Source organism: Piliocolobus tephrosceles, chromosome 8 (genome assembly GCF_002776525.5).
Source record: "Piliocolobus tephrosceles isolate RC106 chromosome 8, ASM277652v3, whole genome shotgun sequence".
Taxonomy (NCBI): domain Eukaryota; kingdom Metazoa; phylum Chordata; class Mammalia; order Primates; family Cercopithecidae; genus Piliocolobus; species Piliocolobus tephrosceles.
The window spans coordinates 100784417-100804987 of NC_045441.1; the positions used below are offsets into that span (position 1 = coordinate 100784417).

At 37.0% G+C, this 20571-nt stretch overlaps 1 protein-coding gene across 1 annotated transcript in view; it reads right to left on the reverse strand.

The window, feature by feature from the left end:
* NRCAM (neuronal cell adhesion molecule) overlaps nucleotides 1-20571 on the reverse strand; it is a 93364-nt gene that overhangs the window by 5354 nt on the left and 67439 nt on the right. Inside the window, exons 22-23 of the mRNA XM_023183107.1 lie at nucleotides 6739-6870; nucleotides 5841-5919 (exon numbers count right to left, since the gene is read on the reverse strand). Of these exons, the coding sequence (XP_023038875.1) occupies nucleotides 5841-5919; nucleotides 6739-6870 (211 nt within the window). The remainder of the gene's footprint in view (nucleotides 1-5840; nucleotides 5920-6738; nucleotides 6871-20571) is intronic.

Below are 20571 nucleotides of genomic sequence, written 5' to 3' on the forward strand. Positions count from 1 at the left end.
TAGAATGTATTTTAACTCCTAACATTAGAAATAGAATGCATCTTCATTAACCTGATTAAGGGTAGTGACAAGAAACCTAAAGTAAACATCTTCCTTAACGATGAACACTGAAAACTTTGTTTGAAATCAGAAATAATAACGATGGCCACTTCTAATAAATTAGAATTATTAGAATTAGAATAAATTAGAATAAACCACTTCTAATAAAAACTGGATTAAAAATCCTAAGCAACTTTATAAGAAAAAGAAATAGATGAAAGGAAGCTATCATTATTCATAACTGATATGATTGTGTATATAAAAAATCCAGACGAATCTACAGGTAAATGTAAGAATATACAGAGATTTTTCATAATGTTGCTTGATACAAGATTGGCATAAAAGTCGATTCTACTTATGCTCTTGCAAACAATTAGGAAATAAAATTTAAAATATTATTCCATTTATGAGACCATAAATATGAAGTATATAAAGACAAATCCAACAAAAATATGTGTAAGACCTCTGAAGAAAATAAAACTTTTATTCAGAGTTACTAAAGAAGGTCTGAATGAGTAGAGGAACATTCTACATCCATGGATGGAAGACTCAAATATCATAAATATGTTCACCTTCCCCATATTGCCCTTTAGTTGCAATTTATTTCCAGTAAAAGCTCAGCAGGTTTTTATGTGTATCTTGGCAGGCTGATTCTGTGATGTACAAATAAATGAAAAGGGCTAAGAATATTTACAAGGCTCTTGAAGAAGACAACTGAAGTTAGAGAACTGGACCTAGCAGATATGGAGACTTATTAAAACCTACATTATTAAGACAGTATAGTCTTGGGGCAGAGATAGGCAGATTGACCAATGGAATGGAATACAGGATCTTGAAACTGGGGGAAGATCTTTTTGTTGGTTTTATTCCTACATCATATTTTTATGCTATCATAACTAGAATAAGTTTGAAAGTCTTATTTTCCAATTGCTTGCTGGTACATAGAAATATAAGACTTTTATGTTAATTTTGTGTCGAGCAACATTACTGAACTCTGTTATTATAATATTTGCTTGTTGATTCATTTGGGTTTTTACATACAAAATCATATCAGTTATAATTAATGACCAGCCAAGAAGGGGCTCCCCCGAAACATCCATTCACTCCAGTTTAACGGCTGTGGCGGAGGAGAGAATCAACAGCAACACAGGCTGTGCTTGAAAGAAGAGAAGGAAGTGGGATGCTCCCTCCTCCAACAGAGTCTTTCCAGGAAAAGCCATTCAAGGGCAGTGAGATCTTTTGAAGACCAGTCTTTAATAAGTGGTGTGATATAATATCATACTTCAATAATTAGAATCTGGTTAAGTGAGAAAAAAAATCACTGTGTGTCATACACACAGTGCTGCCACATGGTTTGTGTTCAACAAGCATACATGTCCATCTCCCATCACATCTCTTCTCTCCACTCCAGATCCGTACTTCAGAGAGATTTTTTTTTTTTTTTCCTAAGAAATGCCTTATGCAACACACATGCAGAACTTTCCAGGTGTAATGAGTGGTTACGACTCTGCGTGAAGCACTGTATTAGGGCTTGCCTTTTTCCATTCCAAGATGAATTTTGTAATGAAATGGTAAATAAACTGCTTTTGACACCGTATTCAGTGAAGTTGCCATGTCAAGTTTAAATATGAAAGGAGAGTTTCCCAAATGAGATGAATCAAGAAGTCATAGAAGATGATTTAAAAGTGATATATATATATATATATATATATAGCTGACCTTGATTTTAATCAAGTTTTAATGGAGTAGGCAGCAGTATTATTCAAAGCTTTACGAAACAAGTAAAAATTCATTCACATTTTAATGAGAATGTTTAAGGAATCAGACAATTATTAGTTTTGGATGTCAAAGGTTGAATGGATTTCAAAATAAGACATACATATATAAAGTATCCAGTATACGAGTATTGATACAATATCAAGTATATTCTTGAGACTTAGATTCATGAATCAAGACCATTGTGCAGTGGAAAGAAATGTTCCTATCACAATGCTAAAACTGCATGACTTCCCCTGGAAGACTCCCTGTACCACCCTCCTTCTATGCTGCCCACCTGGCTTTACCTTCCTGCTCCTGTTCCCTTGGTACCTTAGTTATATCTCTTTCTTAGCACTTTTCACACTCTGGTCATTGTTCTTTTACTTCCTTGCATCCATCACTAGGCCATAAACTCCCTGAGTGGGACCAAATTCTATTGGTTTGAATATTCCCAAGGCCTGGCATACAGTAGGCACTCAATAAATACTGGCAGAATGAGTTCACTGTAAAATAATAGAGGAGACAGTGGGCATTTTAGAACTTTTAAAAAAATTTCTAACATAAAACATTTAATTCCCTCTTAGTTTTGTGATGGCAGACAAAGCATTGGAATATATCCTTTCCTTTCTTTTTCCCTAAGAATAAATTTTTAGGGAGTTCAAATTGTTTTTCAACAGTACTTTGTTCAGAAGTGTGCACATCTGTTAAATCCTACTGAGTAAAATTCGGCAACAGCAGGTAAATCTGTGATAATTCTGTCTGATTTTCCTGTTGTTACCACCCTCCCATGGCCAAACCACATCGCAGCTCAAGTGACATTCATGACCCAAATACTCTTTCCTACCCACTCTCTAAAAGTCCATTATTATTCTACTCACAAGCCAGTTCATATTTGTGAGCAAAATAACTCTAATGTACATAACGAATGCAACACATCTTGGCATCATTCAAGCCTTACGAGCATGGGTTAGCATGCTTGCCAAAAGCCCATGTTCACATGAATGACAAGATTCATGTGGCGAGAGCCACCAATTACGTAGTAAGTTATGAGTTCAAGTAATATGGGCATATGGTTTATGACCTAGGTTTATTCTGGTTTTAAGGAAAATGGATCTAAAGAATAAAACAATACTTACACTGTTGGTTGCATTGTTTCTCTGATTTTTCTATATGCTAGTAAGGATGCAGATCCTACTGTCTGTATAATTAAAGAAACAAACAAAGAAAGCTGCAGGCTTCCAACAGAGGGTAACTGCTTGGGGGTGGGTGTCAGAGTAAGGGCACAGGGTTATAGCATATAATCACATTTGGCCACCAGTGAGGTTCTATCCCTCTTTGCACTATGAAATATCATCTAGCTCAGAGCCAGTCATGTAGAAATGGTTTCATCCTCAGACTGGTGAATAAGCAAATCAGAAATGGAATTAATTTACACTTAGGCAATAGTCCTAATTTTGTATGTGTCTGGTCAGCACAATAATTTATTTTTGAAATAAAAGAGAGTAAGAATCAATAAATAATACAGAGCTCAAAACTTCCAGAAGGTGCAAAGCAGAGACAGGACCCTGGTGATTTCAGGAAGTGCATGACACTTAAATGTATTATTAAAAATAACAGATTCTGTTAATAAACAGTTGGAACTGTTTTCATTAATCACAGCCTCTAAGATAATCAACATGTTTGGATTTCTTTAAATAGAAAATAAACCAGAGGGAAAACATTCTGAGGTAGTGTCAGGAAATCAAAGGACAAAGCCCTATCTTTGTAAACCAAAGTAAAAAACGTGGTTGGAATTTTGGGGAAATGATTTTGCTTGTGGGATTGTCCTTAAGAACTTTTAGTTTCATTGAAAAAATTATATCATTGAGTTATGTTTCAAGTTGAAGACACCCATCAGAACCTGATTTCCCTTGGCACCTCCCAAATTTATCATTACATGTATGACAAGTGTACAGGTGTTTTTGTCTTTGTGTCAATTGGGTTTGCACTCAATAAGCCCAAATGAAAAGTCTTTCTTTCCTGAGAAACTAAGGCCTAAGCTAAAGACAGCTATATGAAAACACTTTACCAACATAGCACATATAAATTAACACTAAGACAAAGAAATATGACCAAATAGACGTAAACACAGTGATTATGAGACCAGTAACCAAATACTTGCCATGTACTGCTCCAGACACAAAATTCTATTAAAGTTGTTAGTAGATGGCTCGTAGAAGAAAACAGAAATTATAGAACTATGAATCACAGGCAATGGCTGAGTTGAAAGTAAAACTAACAGTCTTTTAATTCCAAGCTAGTTCATAAAATTCAAACTCCGTTTTTTTGTTTTTGTTTTTGTTTTTTTAATAGATCCAGGGGGTACATGTGCAAGTTTCTTACATGGATACATTATAGAGCGGTGGGGTTTGGGCTTCTAGTATACCATCACCCAAATATTAACCTTGATTTTAGTCAAGTTTTAATGGAGTAGGCGGCAGCCGTCTGGGAAAGTCACATGACCTCAGATCGTGGTTTCACATCGCCATAAGAGCAAGGTGATGTTTGAGACCCACATGGTGAGCAGTACATTGCCAGATTCACTGAGGCATGATAATGTAGAATAGGAGCCCATCACCATGCGGAGAATGTATGAAAGACAATGGTTTATTTCCAATTCATGCAAATACATATTTTTTTTCAGGCCACATTAAAGATTTTGCTTCATCACAATAAATAAGGGAGTGGTATGCATATCCTGTAGATAATTATAGCCACAAGAACTCTTACAAATAAGAAGTTATTTAGTGTTTCAAGACAACCCTCACTACTCATTTTTCTGTACCATGAGATACAGAAATTCTGAGAACTTTTTGAAACCATAGTTATCTCTCTTTAAGAGATCAGAATATAAAAACTTAGGGGCTGAGATAATAAAGGAAAAACACAGGTATCTACATGGAAACTGATAAGAAAGTGATTTTATTGAAAATAAATGTCTTTTTCTCAATCAGTTCTATATTTTTCATCCTTAGCATTATGTCACATGAAATTCTATGATATTGACATGATAGTGACATGGAAAAACCAAAAATGAGCTCTAGAGACAGGTAAAAAGTAACATAAATATCTTCTCTACAAATGCTGCCTGGAAATCACAATAGTGAAATATTTTATTTCGCCTAAAAGCCTCTTCATCTTGCAAACAATGTCTCAAAGTGGGCTTAATGCATATTTAAAAGGTATTTTATATAAGCAAGAGGCTTCTAAAAAGAAAAAGCAAGGTAAAGAAGGTATTTTTAAAAGGTATACTTTTAAAATAACTGAATCCCCACATTTTATTTAAATAAATACATATTTTGTTTCTGTTTTTAAACAAATCTAAAATAATATTTTCCTTCTCTTGAAAAGATTTATCTTTGTTTAAAGAGAAGATTTTTAAAAAATTTAGCACATAGGTTATATTAACATTTTCCCTTAATGATGGAGTCAAGCCAAGAATGTATTATCAAAGTTCCGTGAGTAACACATTGCCTAGAGGGCTATGATACTTCTTAATAGTTAACAGCTTCTAAAACAATCTAGTCACCATTTCATGATTAAAGGGCAAGGGTATGGGTATTGTTTAGGAAAACTAGCTTCAAATTCTAGATGAAAAAGTCTGTTCACACTGGTTTTATTACAGCATGTTTAGAAGATGACAAGTATAGTTTTCTTTACAATGCGGGCATTGGGGGGTCTTTTTTGTTGTTTTAATGCTCATAGTAGCACACTGGCTTTGCTAGATTAGATTGATCAATACAGCATGGGCCCATGGAAAATATGACAAAGTGGGAGACATTCCACCTCCAAAATTATGACTAAAATCAAAATTTAGTTTTTTAATGAAAAATGAAAATGTTTGACCATGAGGGACATGTAAACACTGAGACATGGAAGTATCCCTAAACTTATATTTGAGGAAAATATTAGATGCCAGGCAAAGCATGTTCTAGCCGAGTTCTATTCTCGAGACTGTGTTCGTGTGGGCAGAGAAGACGAAGAGCAGAGAAGCAGGGGCTCACCTGTATTCTCCAAATGTCCCATCATCTTCCTTCATAGGCTGGATTTCAGGGTCAGCATGGGCATCTTCCTTTTCTTTAACTAAAAATGTCAAAATGATATGATTTTCTGTTGATCCTGTTCTTTCTTATTCAAAGTCCCTGACAGCATTCTTTGAGACACACAGCAGTGAAAAATAATTCTATACACAAGTAGATGTTGTATAACCATATATATTGTGGCCACACATATATGTTGGTGTTTTATTTTTGAGGCAACCCAATAGAATGTACATTTATTAACACATAAAGTTGACTAGTCTCTCACCTGATAAATAAATAATTTTTAAGTTTCTAAGATTTCTCCCTATTTTACCAATCTATTTATTAATTATATTAATGGTTGCAAATTGTTTTTGTAAGCCTATTCTTTCACAGATTTTGTTTTCTTGTCACTGAAGGGAAAATGGTCAGGTAAAGGAAATATAAATTTAATGGGTCTGCTAAATTGAATAAACCATTACTTTATAGGGAAAGCAATGTCACACATCACAATATGAAGACTTAGTTCATGCATTACTTCCTCTGAAAAACTCCATGCACCCTCCCTGCAACTCTCCCCTTGCCAGTTGGTTTTAGGTGTTACTTCAGCATCCATAACTTATGTGGAGTCTAAGAAAGTAGACTCACTACTGTTTTCAGAGAACAGATTGATTTACTCCTCCAAATGCCTTATGATCGTTGACAATGTTTAGGTTGCCATTATATAAAAAGGGATCAAAAGTCATTTGAAGAGAAACTCCAAACTCATGGCTCTGGGAAGACATAATATTACAATCTACATGATTACCCCCATTATTTATTTTTAGTTTAATGGATTATTAAGTAGCATTATAAAGCAATTTTAATCTTTCTTTCTTACCTGGATATTTACCACCCTTGTTTCTTCTGATGAAGCAAACAATCAGCAAAATTAAGATAAGGAGAGCGACAGCACACATTAGACCAATGAACCAGCCCTGAGTTGCAATATCCACCTGCCGGCTTGCCATCGCTGGAAAATAAATCAACGGTGTTAGTGGCAGTAGGTTAAGGGGAGATGGGAACTGCTGCAGTCTCTCAGAGTAAAAAATTGCCACATTATGTGAGCTTTCATATATTTTGCATGTGGCCCCAAATTAGGATCTGTCAATTATTAATCAGAAATTATATAAATACTTAACTTTGAAAAATCTTCATTCATTAAAAAATCAAATAGAGAAATCTGAATAATGATAACATTAAATGCTAACAAGCCCTGGTGAACATTGTGTTCACAGTTATTTTCACTATATATTCTCAATAAAAACAAATTCCCAAACCAATTATTTACTTTTAACAGGATACATTTTACATTAAGTACAATGAGAAAAATATAAAACTGAGTTTTAAACAGAACAGAATGTATACATCTAATTGAGTATTTTCTCTTCAAAGAAACTGCTTTTAGAGGCTAAACTGTCCTTGCAAGGTTGTTGTCATTTTCGATATTTTTTAGAAATCTGTTAAAAAAGAAAACGGTCCACACAAGAAACCTTTCCAGATCAGAAAAACAGCTGTATTGTTTTATATAACATCTCAATTTGCACCCAAAATATTATTTAGATTTGTTATTCCCCTCATTCCTTAGATTTGTTATTCATCTCATTCACAAGAGTTGGTTCTGAGTGGAAATTTCTGAAAAACCAAATCTACCCTCAAAGATCAATATTTGTTATTGCTAAGGATCCATTCAAAAGATTAGCATATCTCTCAGTCAGTGAAATCATTATTTGCCCAAGTGACCAGTTTGAAAAGAAAGTACTCATTTATGTGTATACATATCCTTTCAGTGTTCATCTATTCTGTTTAATAAATGTGAAACCCCTTATTCCATCAGTCATAATATGCAAAATTTCTAAGAAAACCACAGAATAATTAGCATTTTGGGTATTATTTTAAAGTATCAATCTTATGGGAAAAAGTGCAGCATCAATGGCTATTCAGACATGCCCATGCAGATTTGCTTAACTGGCATAAATTCTTTTTTAAAAGACCTTTATTTTCTCGCTTTTGACCATAATCAAGATAAAACATTTTCTTCTTTTGACTCCATAAGCATGCTTATATCATGCTTTTAATTTGACTGAATTTCTTCTGAATATATTTTACACAGTTGAGTTAGATGTGTGTGATCTCTGGATGCAGAAATAAACATGACTATGCATATCCCAGGTTCTGCCAATGTTGTAAAAAGAGCATCTCATTGCCTCTTTTTCTCCATATAAAGTTTAGGGAGAAAAAGGAAACGCTAAAAATCAAGTGTGAAGAGGAAGGTAAAAAAAATATGGACATATGTAGAATAAATAAAATGAGAAGCAAAAATACCTTATTTGAAATACAAGTCAAAGGCTGGTAGCCTTTTCCCAATAGGCCCTCATGCCTCATTAGTTAGCGAAGTTTTGAGCTGTATCATAGCCACATACAAGTAAAGCACCAGTTTAGGTAGTTTCCCCTTGCCATATACATACCACAGTCATGATGATGAAGATGAAGACAATGGTAATAACACTGATGGCTAACAGTTTTGGACCCTTACCATAGGCTTGGCACTGTGCTGAAGGCATATCTCATTTAATCTTTACAACAAGTCTCTGAGGTAGGCATCAGGAATAAATCCATGCCCAGAGAAGATTAAGAACTTGCCAAAAAGTTGAAGCAACCTGTGTCTGACTCCAGAAAATATGCCACTAGCCATTATATTACACTGCTGTAACGCATTCCTAAAAACAATCCAGATATCAAATCTGCAAAAGTCTTCAGTTAAAGAATAAAATGCTATAGGCACTTCCTATTCTGAGACAGGCAAAAAGGTATTAAAGTCCATCATTACATCCGCTTCGGCAACATATTTCTTTCAATTAATGCCCGGTCTGTGCTTTTTCTTCAAAACTGAACCAAAAACCAAACGGCATTAAGTCTCTTAAGCATTTGACTAAAGTTAGTTCTTGTTTTTAGTGTGCTGATTTATAGCCGTGTCATAATAGATTCAGCATTTACATTTTTCATCTAATTAAATGCAACTAAAAAGGGAAAAACAAGATACTCAGGTACCAGCAGAGATATTGTTCTACAAGGATGGTGACTGCCAAAATCGAACTACTGACTGGCAGTTTGCTGCTATGCAACCATGCAAGAACTGGATGGATGTTTGATGGGTGGTGTGCAAACATCCACACTGACTTTGAGTTTCTGCCTCTATGTCTAAAGAAAAAATATTTCACTGCCCTATTATTTAAAATAGGCAGACACAATATGGTAATAGGTGCATGTGTGCACACACACAGTCACATTCAGGCACACACAAGTACACCAGAAATTGATATAAAACAGAAACTGTGTAAATGGAATAAAAGCTTCTATTGACTTTCCATCCATAAAATAAAAGATTTAAATTCCAGAATGATTAAAAGAGGCTTCAAGCCTTTTCAGGACAATCTAAAATCATCTGGGACATACAAATCCAAGCCATAACCACGATCATGCACCACAAACACACACATACACACACACACACACACACACACACACACCCCTTACACAGAGAGAATTAAACCTTTGGGGGTTTTCCTTCTAGAGTCAGTTTCAATGGGTGGGTATCACCCATTGAAGGGCTGGGTAGGGCTGAGTAGCGGAGTAAAAGAGAATCTTCACTATCTGAATTTTTTAAAAAATAAAATTATATTCATGTATTATATGAGTAATCCACAAAATGATAAACTAAACACATATAAAGAACATGAAAATAGAATGAGATTTGCTTTGTTTTCTGTAGGTCAGCTTTACAACAGTCTTCTGCTCTGGCGTTGCTTGCTGTCATGGATATCTGTGCTCTGTGGTAGGAGGTCTCTGAGGAAAATGCTCTTGAGTCCTCAGAACCATAGAATCAACATAGAAGAGAGACAGGGTGAGGGAAATGGTTATTTGTTCTCTACTATTTATGAAGAGTGCACTATGGATGAAAATGTCCTGTTCAAATGCTTAGAAGTATTTAGGAAGAGCAAAATGTGACCTTAACCAAAGTTTGGAGACAACTGACAAAAAACCTGTTAGGTCTTGGGAAAACAAATCTGTTTTAAATCCTCTGTGATGACAAGAAAGACTGGGTAATTGAGGGACACAGGTAAAAGAGGAAGGGGACGAGGTGGATGGCGCTAATGAGAGGTCAGATCTGGTCATACCAGATAGGGTGGCACTAATGAGAGGTCAAATGGGGGTAGCGAGCGGCACTAATGAGCGGTCACACGAGGTGGCGTGGCAGTAATGAAAGGTCATTCCAGTAGTACGGGGAAGAAGTGCAGCATCAGGACACTGCCTATCTCATTTGTTTTTCAGTTTGTGCCATAGGAAAAAAATTAAGAAATATACCTTAAAAATCCAGACTATAAAAGGGAGAGATGGCGTAATGGTAGGAAGATTCATGAAACAACTATAGATGAAAGTTGAGTCTACGGTCCTAAAATTAGCAGAACTCAGAAAAAGACAGAGAAGTAGATCATGAATGCAGAGTTTAAAAATTAGCCAATGATATGCTTTCATGCCAAACACTGACATCCTTACACTGCGAACCCAGAGGGAGGAGAGGAGAGGAGGAGCAGGACCAGTGGCAGACGGTGGTTTCACACTGGAGTTAACCCAGCAGCCCCAAAGGATGGAGCATTGTGAACTGGGAAAAGGGAGGCCGCGTAATGGTAAACTGAGGCATTCTAGAACGCTAGCAGCATTTGCTCTTACAGGTGATGTGTTAACTAAGGTCACTAGAGTTGACTCAATATTTGTTCTTTTTAATACATTTATATGTAAAAAGTGACAAGAACTGGTTGTGACCTTGTCCTGTCTCTCTATCATGGGCCCACAAGAAGGTCCACCTATCATGATTCCTTACCTTGAACTATCTGGCAGTTGCTGCTGGAAGTGTAGGCATTACACTGCTGAGTGAAAAATCATTTTCTAAAGGAGTTATCTTTTGTCCTATAAAAGGACAAAAAATGCTACAACTTGATTTTGAGGGTGAATCTAACTTTGGTTAAAGTCACTTTTTCCTTTCCTAAACATTTCTTTTTTTTTTTTTTTTTTTTTTTGAGACGGAGTCTCACTCTGTCGCCCAGGCTGGAGTGTGCAGTGGCCGCATCTCAGCTCACTGCAAGCTCCGCCTCCCGGGTTCACGCCATTCTCCTGCCTCAGCCTCCCGAGTAGCTGGGACTACAGGCACCACCACCTCGCCCGGCTAGTTTTTTGTATTTTTTAGTAGAGACGGGGTTTCACCGTGTTAGCCAGGATGGTCTCGATCTCCTGACCTCGTGATCCGCCCGTCTCCGCCTCCCAAAGTGCTGGGATTACAAGTTTGAGCCACCGCGCCCGGCCAACATTTCTAACAATTTTAACAATAGGTCATTTTTATACATAGTAGATTCTTCATAAATAATCCAGAACCAGTAACCACGTGCAGCCTGCAGGGGTCCAGAATCACTGACTGGATATACCAAGTGTTGACTGAAGCTGCCCTTTCTGAAACAGCCTGTCCTCCTTAGCCTGTGGACCTTTGTGACCTTGCAGTGGGGGCATAGTGAGGGCCTTTCTTCTGGAGATGGAAGGACAAGCTTCTAATCCCAGCTCTATCACGTTCCTACTGGGCGACCTGGCAGGTACTCCACCTTTCTGACTTGAGGGGTAAGTGGAGTAATAATGATGCCTACAGCATAGGATTGTTGTAAGGACTGAATGAGAAAACCACTTCCTGCTGTATAGGAGAGCTGACTAAATGCTAGTCCCATTACTATTATTAGCATTCCAGCTATATATGAAGATAATACCTACTTGAGCTTTTAGCATTTTGAAAATAAAAGTTATCAATAACAACAAACAAAAACCTTGTAAACTAGCTACGAATTGATTAGATATTCCCCTTTTAAGTTTAACACACAGTTTTCCTAGAACTATGTACATAAATGGATATGAAATACAAAAAACAGAATAACAGAAAATGTGTGGTTTTCTTAAAACATTATGATTTTAGCAAACGAGTATCTTTAAAATATAGTTTAATACATTATTGTTGGTTTCTTTTTAAAAACCACTTACGATTTATATTTTTCTAAACTGGAAAACCTGACTTTAAAAATCATAATGCTTTGTTAATGAAAGTCACAAAAAATACATTGTGTAATGTATTCTACAGGATATGCACATTTCTTTAAGAATGCATGCAGTGACTGAAAATAACATAGGGGTATGAACCGCAGAGTGAACATGTACCACAAACAACTCTTGTTGAAATGTAAGTAAGCAGAGATTGTTCTCCATCTAGTGAGCAAATATGAATGTTTTTGCATTTCACATGAACATTTTTCTTTATTTTAGAAACTTCACTTTTTACTTGTATATTTTGATAATATTCACAGGCAGTAAAATTTGGTGTGATAAAAAATGTAGCATACGAATTGTACAAGTTCTTGTTCCATACAAATGTAATAATATCTGTATCAGTTGTCTAAGCAGACTGCAGGGTTCTGCTGGGTTGTAGGCCATTTTGAAATAAAGAATTGTGACTTTCTTTTCTTTTTTATTTTTTTTGAGATGGAGTCTTACTCTGTTGCCCAGGCTGGAGTGCAATGGCACAGTCTTGGCTCACCGCAACGTCTGCCTCCTGGGTTCAAGTGATTCTCCTGCCTCAGCCTCCTGAGTAGCTGGGTCACAGGTACCCACCACCACGCCCAGATAATTTTTGTATTTTTAGTAGAGACAGGGTTTCACCATGTTGGCCAGGCTGGTCTCCAACTCCTGACCTCAGGTGATCCACCTGCCTCGGCCTCCCTAAGTGCTAGGATTACAGGCGTGAGCCACTGCGCCCGGCCAGAATTGTGACTTTCTTGTAAGTTCTTTCATCTTCAAAAGCACTTTAAAAATTTCAGTTTACCACTGAGGGAAAGTTTATACATGTGATATGAACAATTGAATTCTTCACATAACATAAGTTAAAATCATATTTAAGTCTATTTTTGTGATGGTTTTTGGTAATAATGTGGCTAGAAGAAGATTTGCTAAATTCTGTAATTCATTTGACATAAAGAACCAAAGACAAAAACCAAAACTCCCAACCCAACAGGGCCCCATAGAAAGACATTCATGCCCTACCCATAACACAGCTCCACCAGCCCCCATCTCCAGCTGGAGCACCTGGCGGCCTCCACCTCTGAGCGGGAGCCAGAACAGGTGTGGTGTGCGCCTCACCTGGGCCTGTCTCAAACACATCCTCTGAACTCACAAAACCAGAGTCCCCCACAGCACCAACTCGAACTTTGTATGCTGTTCCTGGCATTAGACCCTTTAACCCAAAGAAGCTCCGAGAACCATTTACAATTTCTTTTCTCCATTCTTCTTTGCCTATGGAAATTTTGCAAAAACAACAAATTTGAATATTTTAAGGGACCAGAAGTCACTTAATGCTTCAAGAAAGGAAAATTCTTTATAAGCTAAAGACAAGATGTAGGATGCTTAGATATACCATTTTAGATTATTATAAATGTAGTCATGTCAAATAAATCAATTTAAATGACCTACAGGAAAATATCCTCAAAGAAAAACAGACTGGGTATCTAGCTTGCTTATTAATTGTATATATTCCCATTGTATCAATTCTCCTCTTTAATACAAAGGAAGGTTCTTTATCTGCACCTTGCCTTATGAAACTGTTGAGTTTCTCTAAAGATGTTTATCAAAAGAACTGTTATACATTAAATAGCTTAAATGAACTATGGGAAGAATTGTTTTTTAAGATTCACAAGATGAATCTTTTTTTTTTTTTTTTTTGAGACGGAGTCTCGCTCTGTCGCCCCGGCTGGAGTGCAGTGGCCGGATCTCAGCTCACTGCAAGCTCCGCCTCCCGGGTTTACGCCATTCTCCTGCCTCAGCCTCCGGAGTAGCTGGGATTACAGGCGCCCGCCACCTCGCCCGGCTAGTTTTTTTTTTTTTTTTTTTTTTTTGTATTTTTTAGTAGAGACGGGGTTTCACCGTGTTAGCCAGGATGGTCTCGATCTCCTGACCTCGTGATCCGCCCGTCTCGGCCTCCCAAAGTGCTGGGATTACAGGCTTGAGCCACCGCGCCCGGCCTAAGATGAATCTTTTGGTAAACTGAAATGCCTTCCAATGTATCCAATTAATTGATTCAACCTTTCCCAGGTATTGGTTTTTCTAAAGGGATCCTCATTTCTAAAAATATTTACTTGCATGATAAAGGCTTAAACAGAAAGTTGGACTCTGTTCAACATTTTGTCACAATATACATAGGCCACCTCTTTTGTTCTGTGTAAGCACCCTGCATTTAGGAGGGGGGCACTGGGTTTTCACAAACTGCTGAAAGTGAAAGCTGCCCCATCTCCCAGTAGACGTGGCCAGGATCTACGAAGAGTGCCTGACTTGAGAACATATCAAACATTAAAACATAATGAATGCTCTCCCAAAGTATTAATTTTCTGCAGTTTCTTATAAAATTCTGTTGGGCTAGTTAGGGCAAAATGAATACTTTCAAGTCAGTTTGATTTCTGTTACTTCAAAGTATGATTTGAAAAAAAAAATCTTTACTTTTTTCCCACTTGTACTTGCAAGTATTATAATTACTCCTTCTTATTCTTGTTTATGTGTTGTGGGCATAGAACCAGTTTTAAGTACTATGATATGAAAATAACATACGTAATGGAACATATGCCATCTGTTATTAATAACACAAAAAAGCAATTCCTAGTTGTGCATATAATATGTGGTAGGCTGATGGTTCACTACACTTTTTTTAGATAAGTCATTCATTTAATTGGATCAAGTTATTTTTCAAGATGATCCATAGTAAATTCCTAAGAATGTTCTTAATCTTTTAAAATGCATCCCCCAAATTAAAAATCGGGTAATGAAATTGTTTCTTACTGCCTGCTACACCATATTCAACATAAAAGTTCACATGCTGTGGTCCCTCATATTCCCAACTGATATTGGCATAGGTCTCAGCAGCTGCGGCAGTAAGATTGCTGATCCTGGGATTTACTGCTTGAACTAAACATACAATAGAAAAATAAAACAAACAATCATATTGCAGCACCATACACACGAATATAAAATAAGTTTAAATACTGTGAAATTATGCAAATAGAATTAAATAAGAATTTACTGCTAAAATTTAGGGTTCACTCATGCTATGCTTTCATTACAGAAATATTTTTTGTTTCTTAAATCACAGCATTAGGAAATAAATTAATGATCAGAAATAATGATGCATGATATTAAAATTTATGAGTTCTATTATATGGGTTCTAAACAATGTTAACTGTTGTCCATTAGATACAGTCCCAGGAAATGCCACCGTCTTCATTTATTAATGTGTGATGGAGAGGGGGATTGCCGAACAATCCCAGGGACAGATGTTGTCATGGAATGTCAGAGATCCCAAGGTAAACCCCAATACTATGTGGCTACTTTTCAATTCTATTTGTCATCTCAATGCAGGTCTTTGAAAAATCTGTGTTGGTGTGACAGAGAATGCCCCTTTGGACAGCGCTTTTGATCTGTTTCAAGAAACAGACTTCTTTGAGTATCAAACTCTGGGGAACTCAAGGACCCCAGGTAAGGAACCCCTGCTTTAGAGAATGATGGATGATTAGGGGATGCTGGAAGAGAAGCTGCAAAAGAAATTTCCAGATATGTTCTATCAGAAGTTAAGAAAGAATAAATAAAAGGAGTAAAAACTACTACATGTAACATTTCGCAGAGAGCAAGACAATCTTACCTGTTAACTGTCTGTTACAAAGCATTTTCTGAAAAATCATAGTGCAACCTAAATAGCTTCTTAAAAATCCAAATTATGGAGACCAGATGATGCTACATGCTTGCTACTGGGTAAAGACAACATCTAAAGTCATTAAAATATGTTATTTGAATACCTGAGGCTGGCAATTCTATCAGTCCTACCTCAATAGCTTAAACTAAAAACGAAACATTTACAGATGTGTTAACTCCAGCAGTTAAAAAATAAGATCAATTTATTATCCCACATAAAATTTACTAGGATAGTAAATCAGACAGCATCAATGGGTTTACCAAGACACTAAAATTATATTCCAAGACATGTTTATAAAATGTAGAAGCTAAAGACCTTTGTTCAAATAAATGTAATAAAATTACACTTCTTAGAATTAAGAAAAGAAAGATAGTAAAGCGGTTAAATAATGCTCTTGACTTCTAAAATATAATTCAACAACACATGCAAATTTTGTATCTCTTTGTGCTAAGCATGGGGAAACAGCAGAGGGCAAAACGGATTACTGAATTATTCAGAGTCCTTCTGTGGACCTAGTTAATTTTAGTTTTCTGAGATATTCTTCTTATAGGAAAAAATAATAGGAATACGATCAATCAGTGACAGTAAATATGCACACATGTGTAAAACATCGACGGCAACCCAGGAAAAACATTAATTTTCTTAAAAAATGTTGGAATCCTGAAACTGAGGAATTTAATCTTGGAGTAATTATGGAAGATGTTCAAGGCAGAACCATAATACTTCTAACACAAAGAGCATTTACTAACAAAAGAGCAAAATACTTCTAACAAAAGAGCATTTAGTTCCTTTTTATTTTTTACATTGGTTTCTATGGGTGCTCCCTTCTCAGAGTTTCTTCTCTAAACTGTTCATTATTATTATTTTGTTTCTAGTTTTATTGAAATGAAATCAGTATCTCTATGAGGTATCGACTCTCCTATGTTCATTGCAGCATTATTCACAAAGTCAAGATATGAAAACAACCTAAATATCCATTGACAGATGAATGGATAAAGAAATTACCATATATATATACACACATACAATGGAATATTATTCTGACTTAAAAAAGAAGGAAATCCTGCCATTTGCAACGACATGGATGAACCTGGAGGATACTGTGCTAACTAAAAGAATCCAGACACAGAAAGGCAAATATTGCATGATCTCACTTAAATGTGTGTGAAAGGAAAAGAAATCTTTGGGCCCGAAAATCACTAAGCTAAAGGGAAAAGTCAATCCGGGAACCGCTTAGGACAAACCTGCCTCTCATTCTTTTCAAAGTCACCCCTCTGCTCACTGAGATAAATGCATATCTGATTGCCTCCTTCGGAGAGGCTCATCAGAAACTCAAAAAGAACGCAACCCTTTGTCTCTCACCTTCCTATGACCTGGAAACTCCCTGCTTCGAGTTGTCCCGCCTTACCAGACCAAACCAATGTTCATCTCACGTAGATTGATTGATGTCTCATATCTCCCTAAAGTGTGTAAAACCAAACTGTGCTCTGGCCACCTTGGGCGCATGTCTTTAGAGTCTCCTGAGCTATGGGTATGTCACAGGAACATGTTCTCAACCTGGGCAAAATAAACTTTCTAAATTAACTAAAACCTGTCTCAGATTTTTGGGGTTCACATATGGAATCTAAAAAAGTTATACTTAGAGAAACAGAGTGTAGAGTAGTGGTTGTCTGGGGCTAGGGGTGGGGTGGGGGTTGGGGAAGTGGGGGAGATGTTGGTCAAAGGCTACAAACTTTCAGTTATAAGATGAACAAGTTCTAGAGATCTAATGTACAGCATCATATTACTCGTTACAGTTAATAATAAAGTATTATACACTGGAAATTTGCATTTAGCTTATTCTTATAGGTACCCAGAAAAGATACCACAGTTTCCTAAGGCATGCTGTTTAGCCACTTTTACTATAGAGAATTCAAACTCTCCTTCCTTTGAATTGCCACTCATCCACTTTCTGACTCCCAGAGCACCTATGTTGTACCATACAGGGAGCTCCAGTGTACCCTGTCTCTGGGCTTTCCCAACGGGCTGCTTCCTGTGTGCCTCTCCCAGCTGTAAGTCTTCCTCTGTAGAGACCACCAGTGTAGTTACCTACATTTAGCTGCTGAAACTACAACTGTAATCTAGCGACTTCTCTGCTTAAAACTCTGCCTATAGGTAAATACAAATTCCTTAGCAAAGCATTCACAGCCGTTCAGAGCTGTTACCATCTGGCCCTGCCCACTGCTCCAGTCCCATCTCAGGGTCTTCTCTTTTCCACACACTCTCTACATGTCAGCCTAAGTGGACTGCTTGGTATAACCCAGACATCCGGTATGTTTTCAAATCCCATGTGCTTATGACCCCTACCGAGACTTTACACACTGCAACTCCCTGACTCATCTGCCAAAAATAAAACAAAACAAAAATTGGGCTTCAAGGCCCAGTTCAATATTATTTTCTTTGTGAAGCTTTTCCTGATTCTGCTTGGCAAAATAAATGGTTCACGCCTCTGTATTCAGATAACATTTTGCTCCAATTTCTAGTTTAGCATCAATGTATAATGTTATTATTTATTACGTTGCTCTTACCTGCTAGATTTTAAGCATGTCAAGGCCAGGGTTTGTCTTACTGTCTTTATACACAGCTTCTTAAACAAAGGCGGGTGCATTTTATGTGCCAGAGAGACGTTCACTGTTGAATTGATTGAACCTTCTGTGCTTCTAGATCTGTCTTGTTTTGTTTTCGTTTAGGCCAAAAAAGGAATTTCATTTTGTATGTATGGGTTCTTCAGTAAAAGAACGCAGTGAGAGTCAGGTCACAGAAGGGGTTCAGCACTGGCTGATCCTCAGTATCCTTCTCTGCTCACTCCTAACTGCTTGCCCACAGCAGGCTGCACGTTAGGTCAAGAATGCAGATTCCTGCCTTGCCAGTTAGTTTCTCCCTGTTTCTATATTCCAGCTAATTACCCTAGGAGAGTATTCTGATGCTTGGTTCCCAGAGTGCCAGATCAAATGCAATGGATATGGTACTGTGGATCATCAGCAAAACTGGGAACATAAATCTTTTTGAGACTGCACATTTTTGGTTCGTTTCTACACATGCCTTCACAAGTCTACTTCCTAGAATTCCAGACCCTGAAATCATTTATTTATTTATTTATGAGATGGAGTCTTGTTCTGTCCCCCAGACTGGGGTGCAGTGGTGCAATCTTGGCTCACTGCAGCCTCCAGCTCACTGCAGCCTCTGCCTCCTGGGTTCAAACAATTCTCCTGCCTCCGCCTCCCGAGTAGCTAGGACTACGGGTGTTACCACCACGCCTGGCTAATTTTGGCATTTTTAGTAGAGACAGGGTTTCACCATGTTGGCCAGGCTTGTCTCAAATTCCTGACCTCAAGCTATCTGCCTGCCTCGGCCTCCCAAAGTGCTGGGATTATGGGCATGAGCCACCACTCCTAGCCTCATTTAAAGAGACACAGAAATTGAAAAAATATGCCGATCAACTGTAATTCCTACACAAATATTGACAGCTTTAATCCAACAAGGAAAAGGACAAAAATAAATGACTCAAAGGTCTTGAGTATTTAATTATATTGAGGAGAATGGTAAGAAGAAGGGTTAGTATGGCATCATATAGTTAATTGAATTATCATGGGTTTTCCCTCAGGTTTATAATCCTTTTGTAATTATACATTTGAAAACTTAGGTTTCATTAACATCTCTTAAAATCTGTAAGAAAATTTAAAAATGTAAACTCAGATGCATTTCTTTTCCCCTCTTTGACCAGAAATGAATTAAAACCAATTTTCATGAAATCATAATTCATAATAAAATCATATTAGATGTTGATATTTTTTTTTTGAGATGGAGTTTCGCTCTTGTTGCCCAGACTGGAGTGCAATGGTGCAATCTCGGCTCACTGCAACCTCCACCTCCCAAGTTCAAACAATTCTCCTGCCTCAGCCTCCTGAGTAGCTGGGATTACAGGCGCCTGCCACCACGCCCAACTAATTTTTGTATTTTTGGTAGAGATGGGGTTTCATCACGTTCGCCAGGCTGGTTTTGAACTCCTGACCTCAGGTGATCTGCCTGCCTTGGCCTCCCAAACTGTTGGGATTACAGGTGTGAGCAACCATGTCCGGCCATGTTGATGCTTCTATAGCTAAGGATATCACATGTTTTATCTCTATTCATCTCTTATTTATTCCCTTTTGTCCTGATTTAAATAAAAATTTAAAAGATACATTTAAAAAATTAAAATTTGGAAGGATAGTGGAGAACTTTAATTTTTCTCCTGTCACAGAGCAGCTAAACTCCACATGGAGAAGGGAAATAGAGAAGAGGATAGAATTCATTTTCAGATTGAAAAAAAGAACTATTTTTAAGGAAGGAAAACCCAGGATCACAACTTATGCTTGAGCAGTTAAAAGTCTTACCATGGCAAAATATCCTTTTATGTAAGCCATATTTAACTACTGCTAAACTATTAAAATAAACCATATTAAAATTAAGGTTAGATTTAGCTTTTTTTATCCCTTATTTAAACATTATTCCTTATCTGAGATCCATCAGATGTTAATACTGGGGGCTTAATGAACTTTCAGACACTCCATTTTTGCTTGTCTCTCTAACCACAAGCAGCTCACAATTCAAATTAGTATCATCAAATGGTAAAACCAAAACTCTTTAAATAAAGATTTTAGTTTTAATTTATTAAAAACAGAGGGGTGATGATTTTTCCAGTGGAGTGCACATCTGCTTCTAACGTGACAAGTCCATTGAGAATTCAGACTTGCTTCACAGACAGTCCTGCTCAAGCACAATTTCTCTGCTATCAGCTCTAGGCACGGCCACAGTGACATGTCCACTGCATAGGAA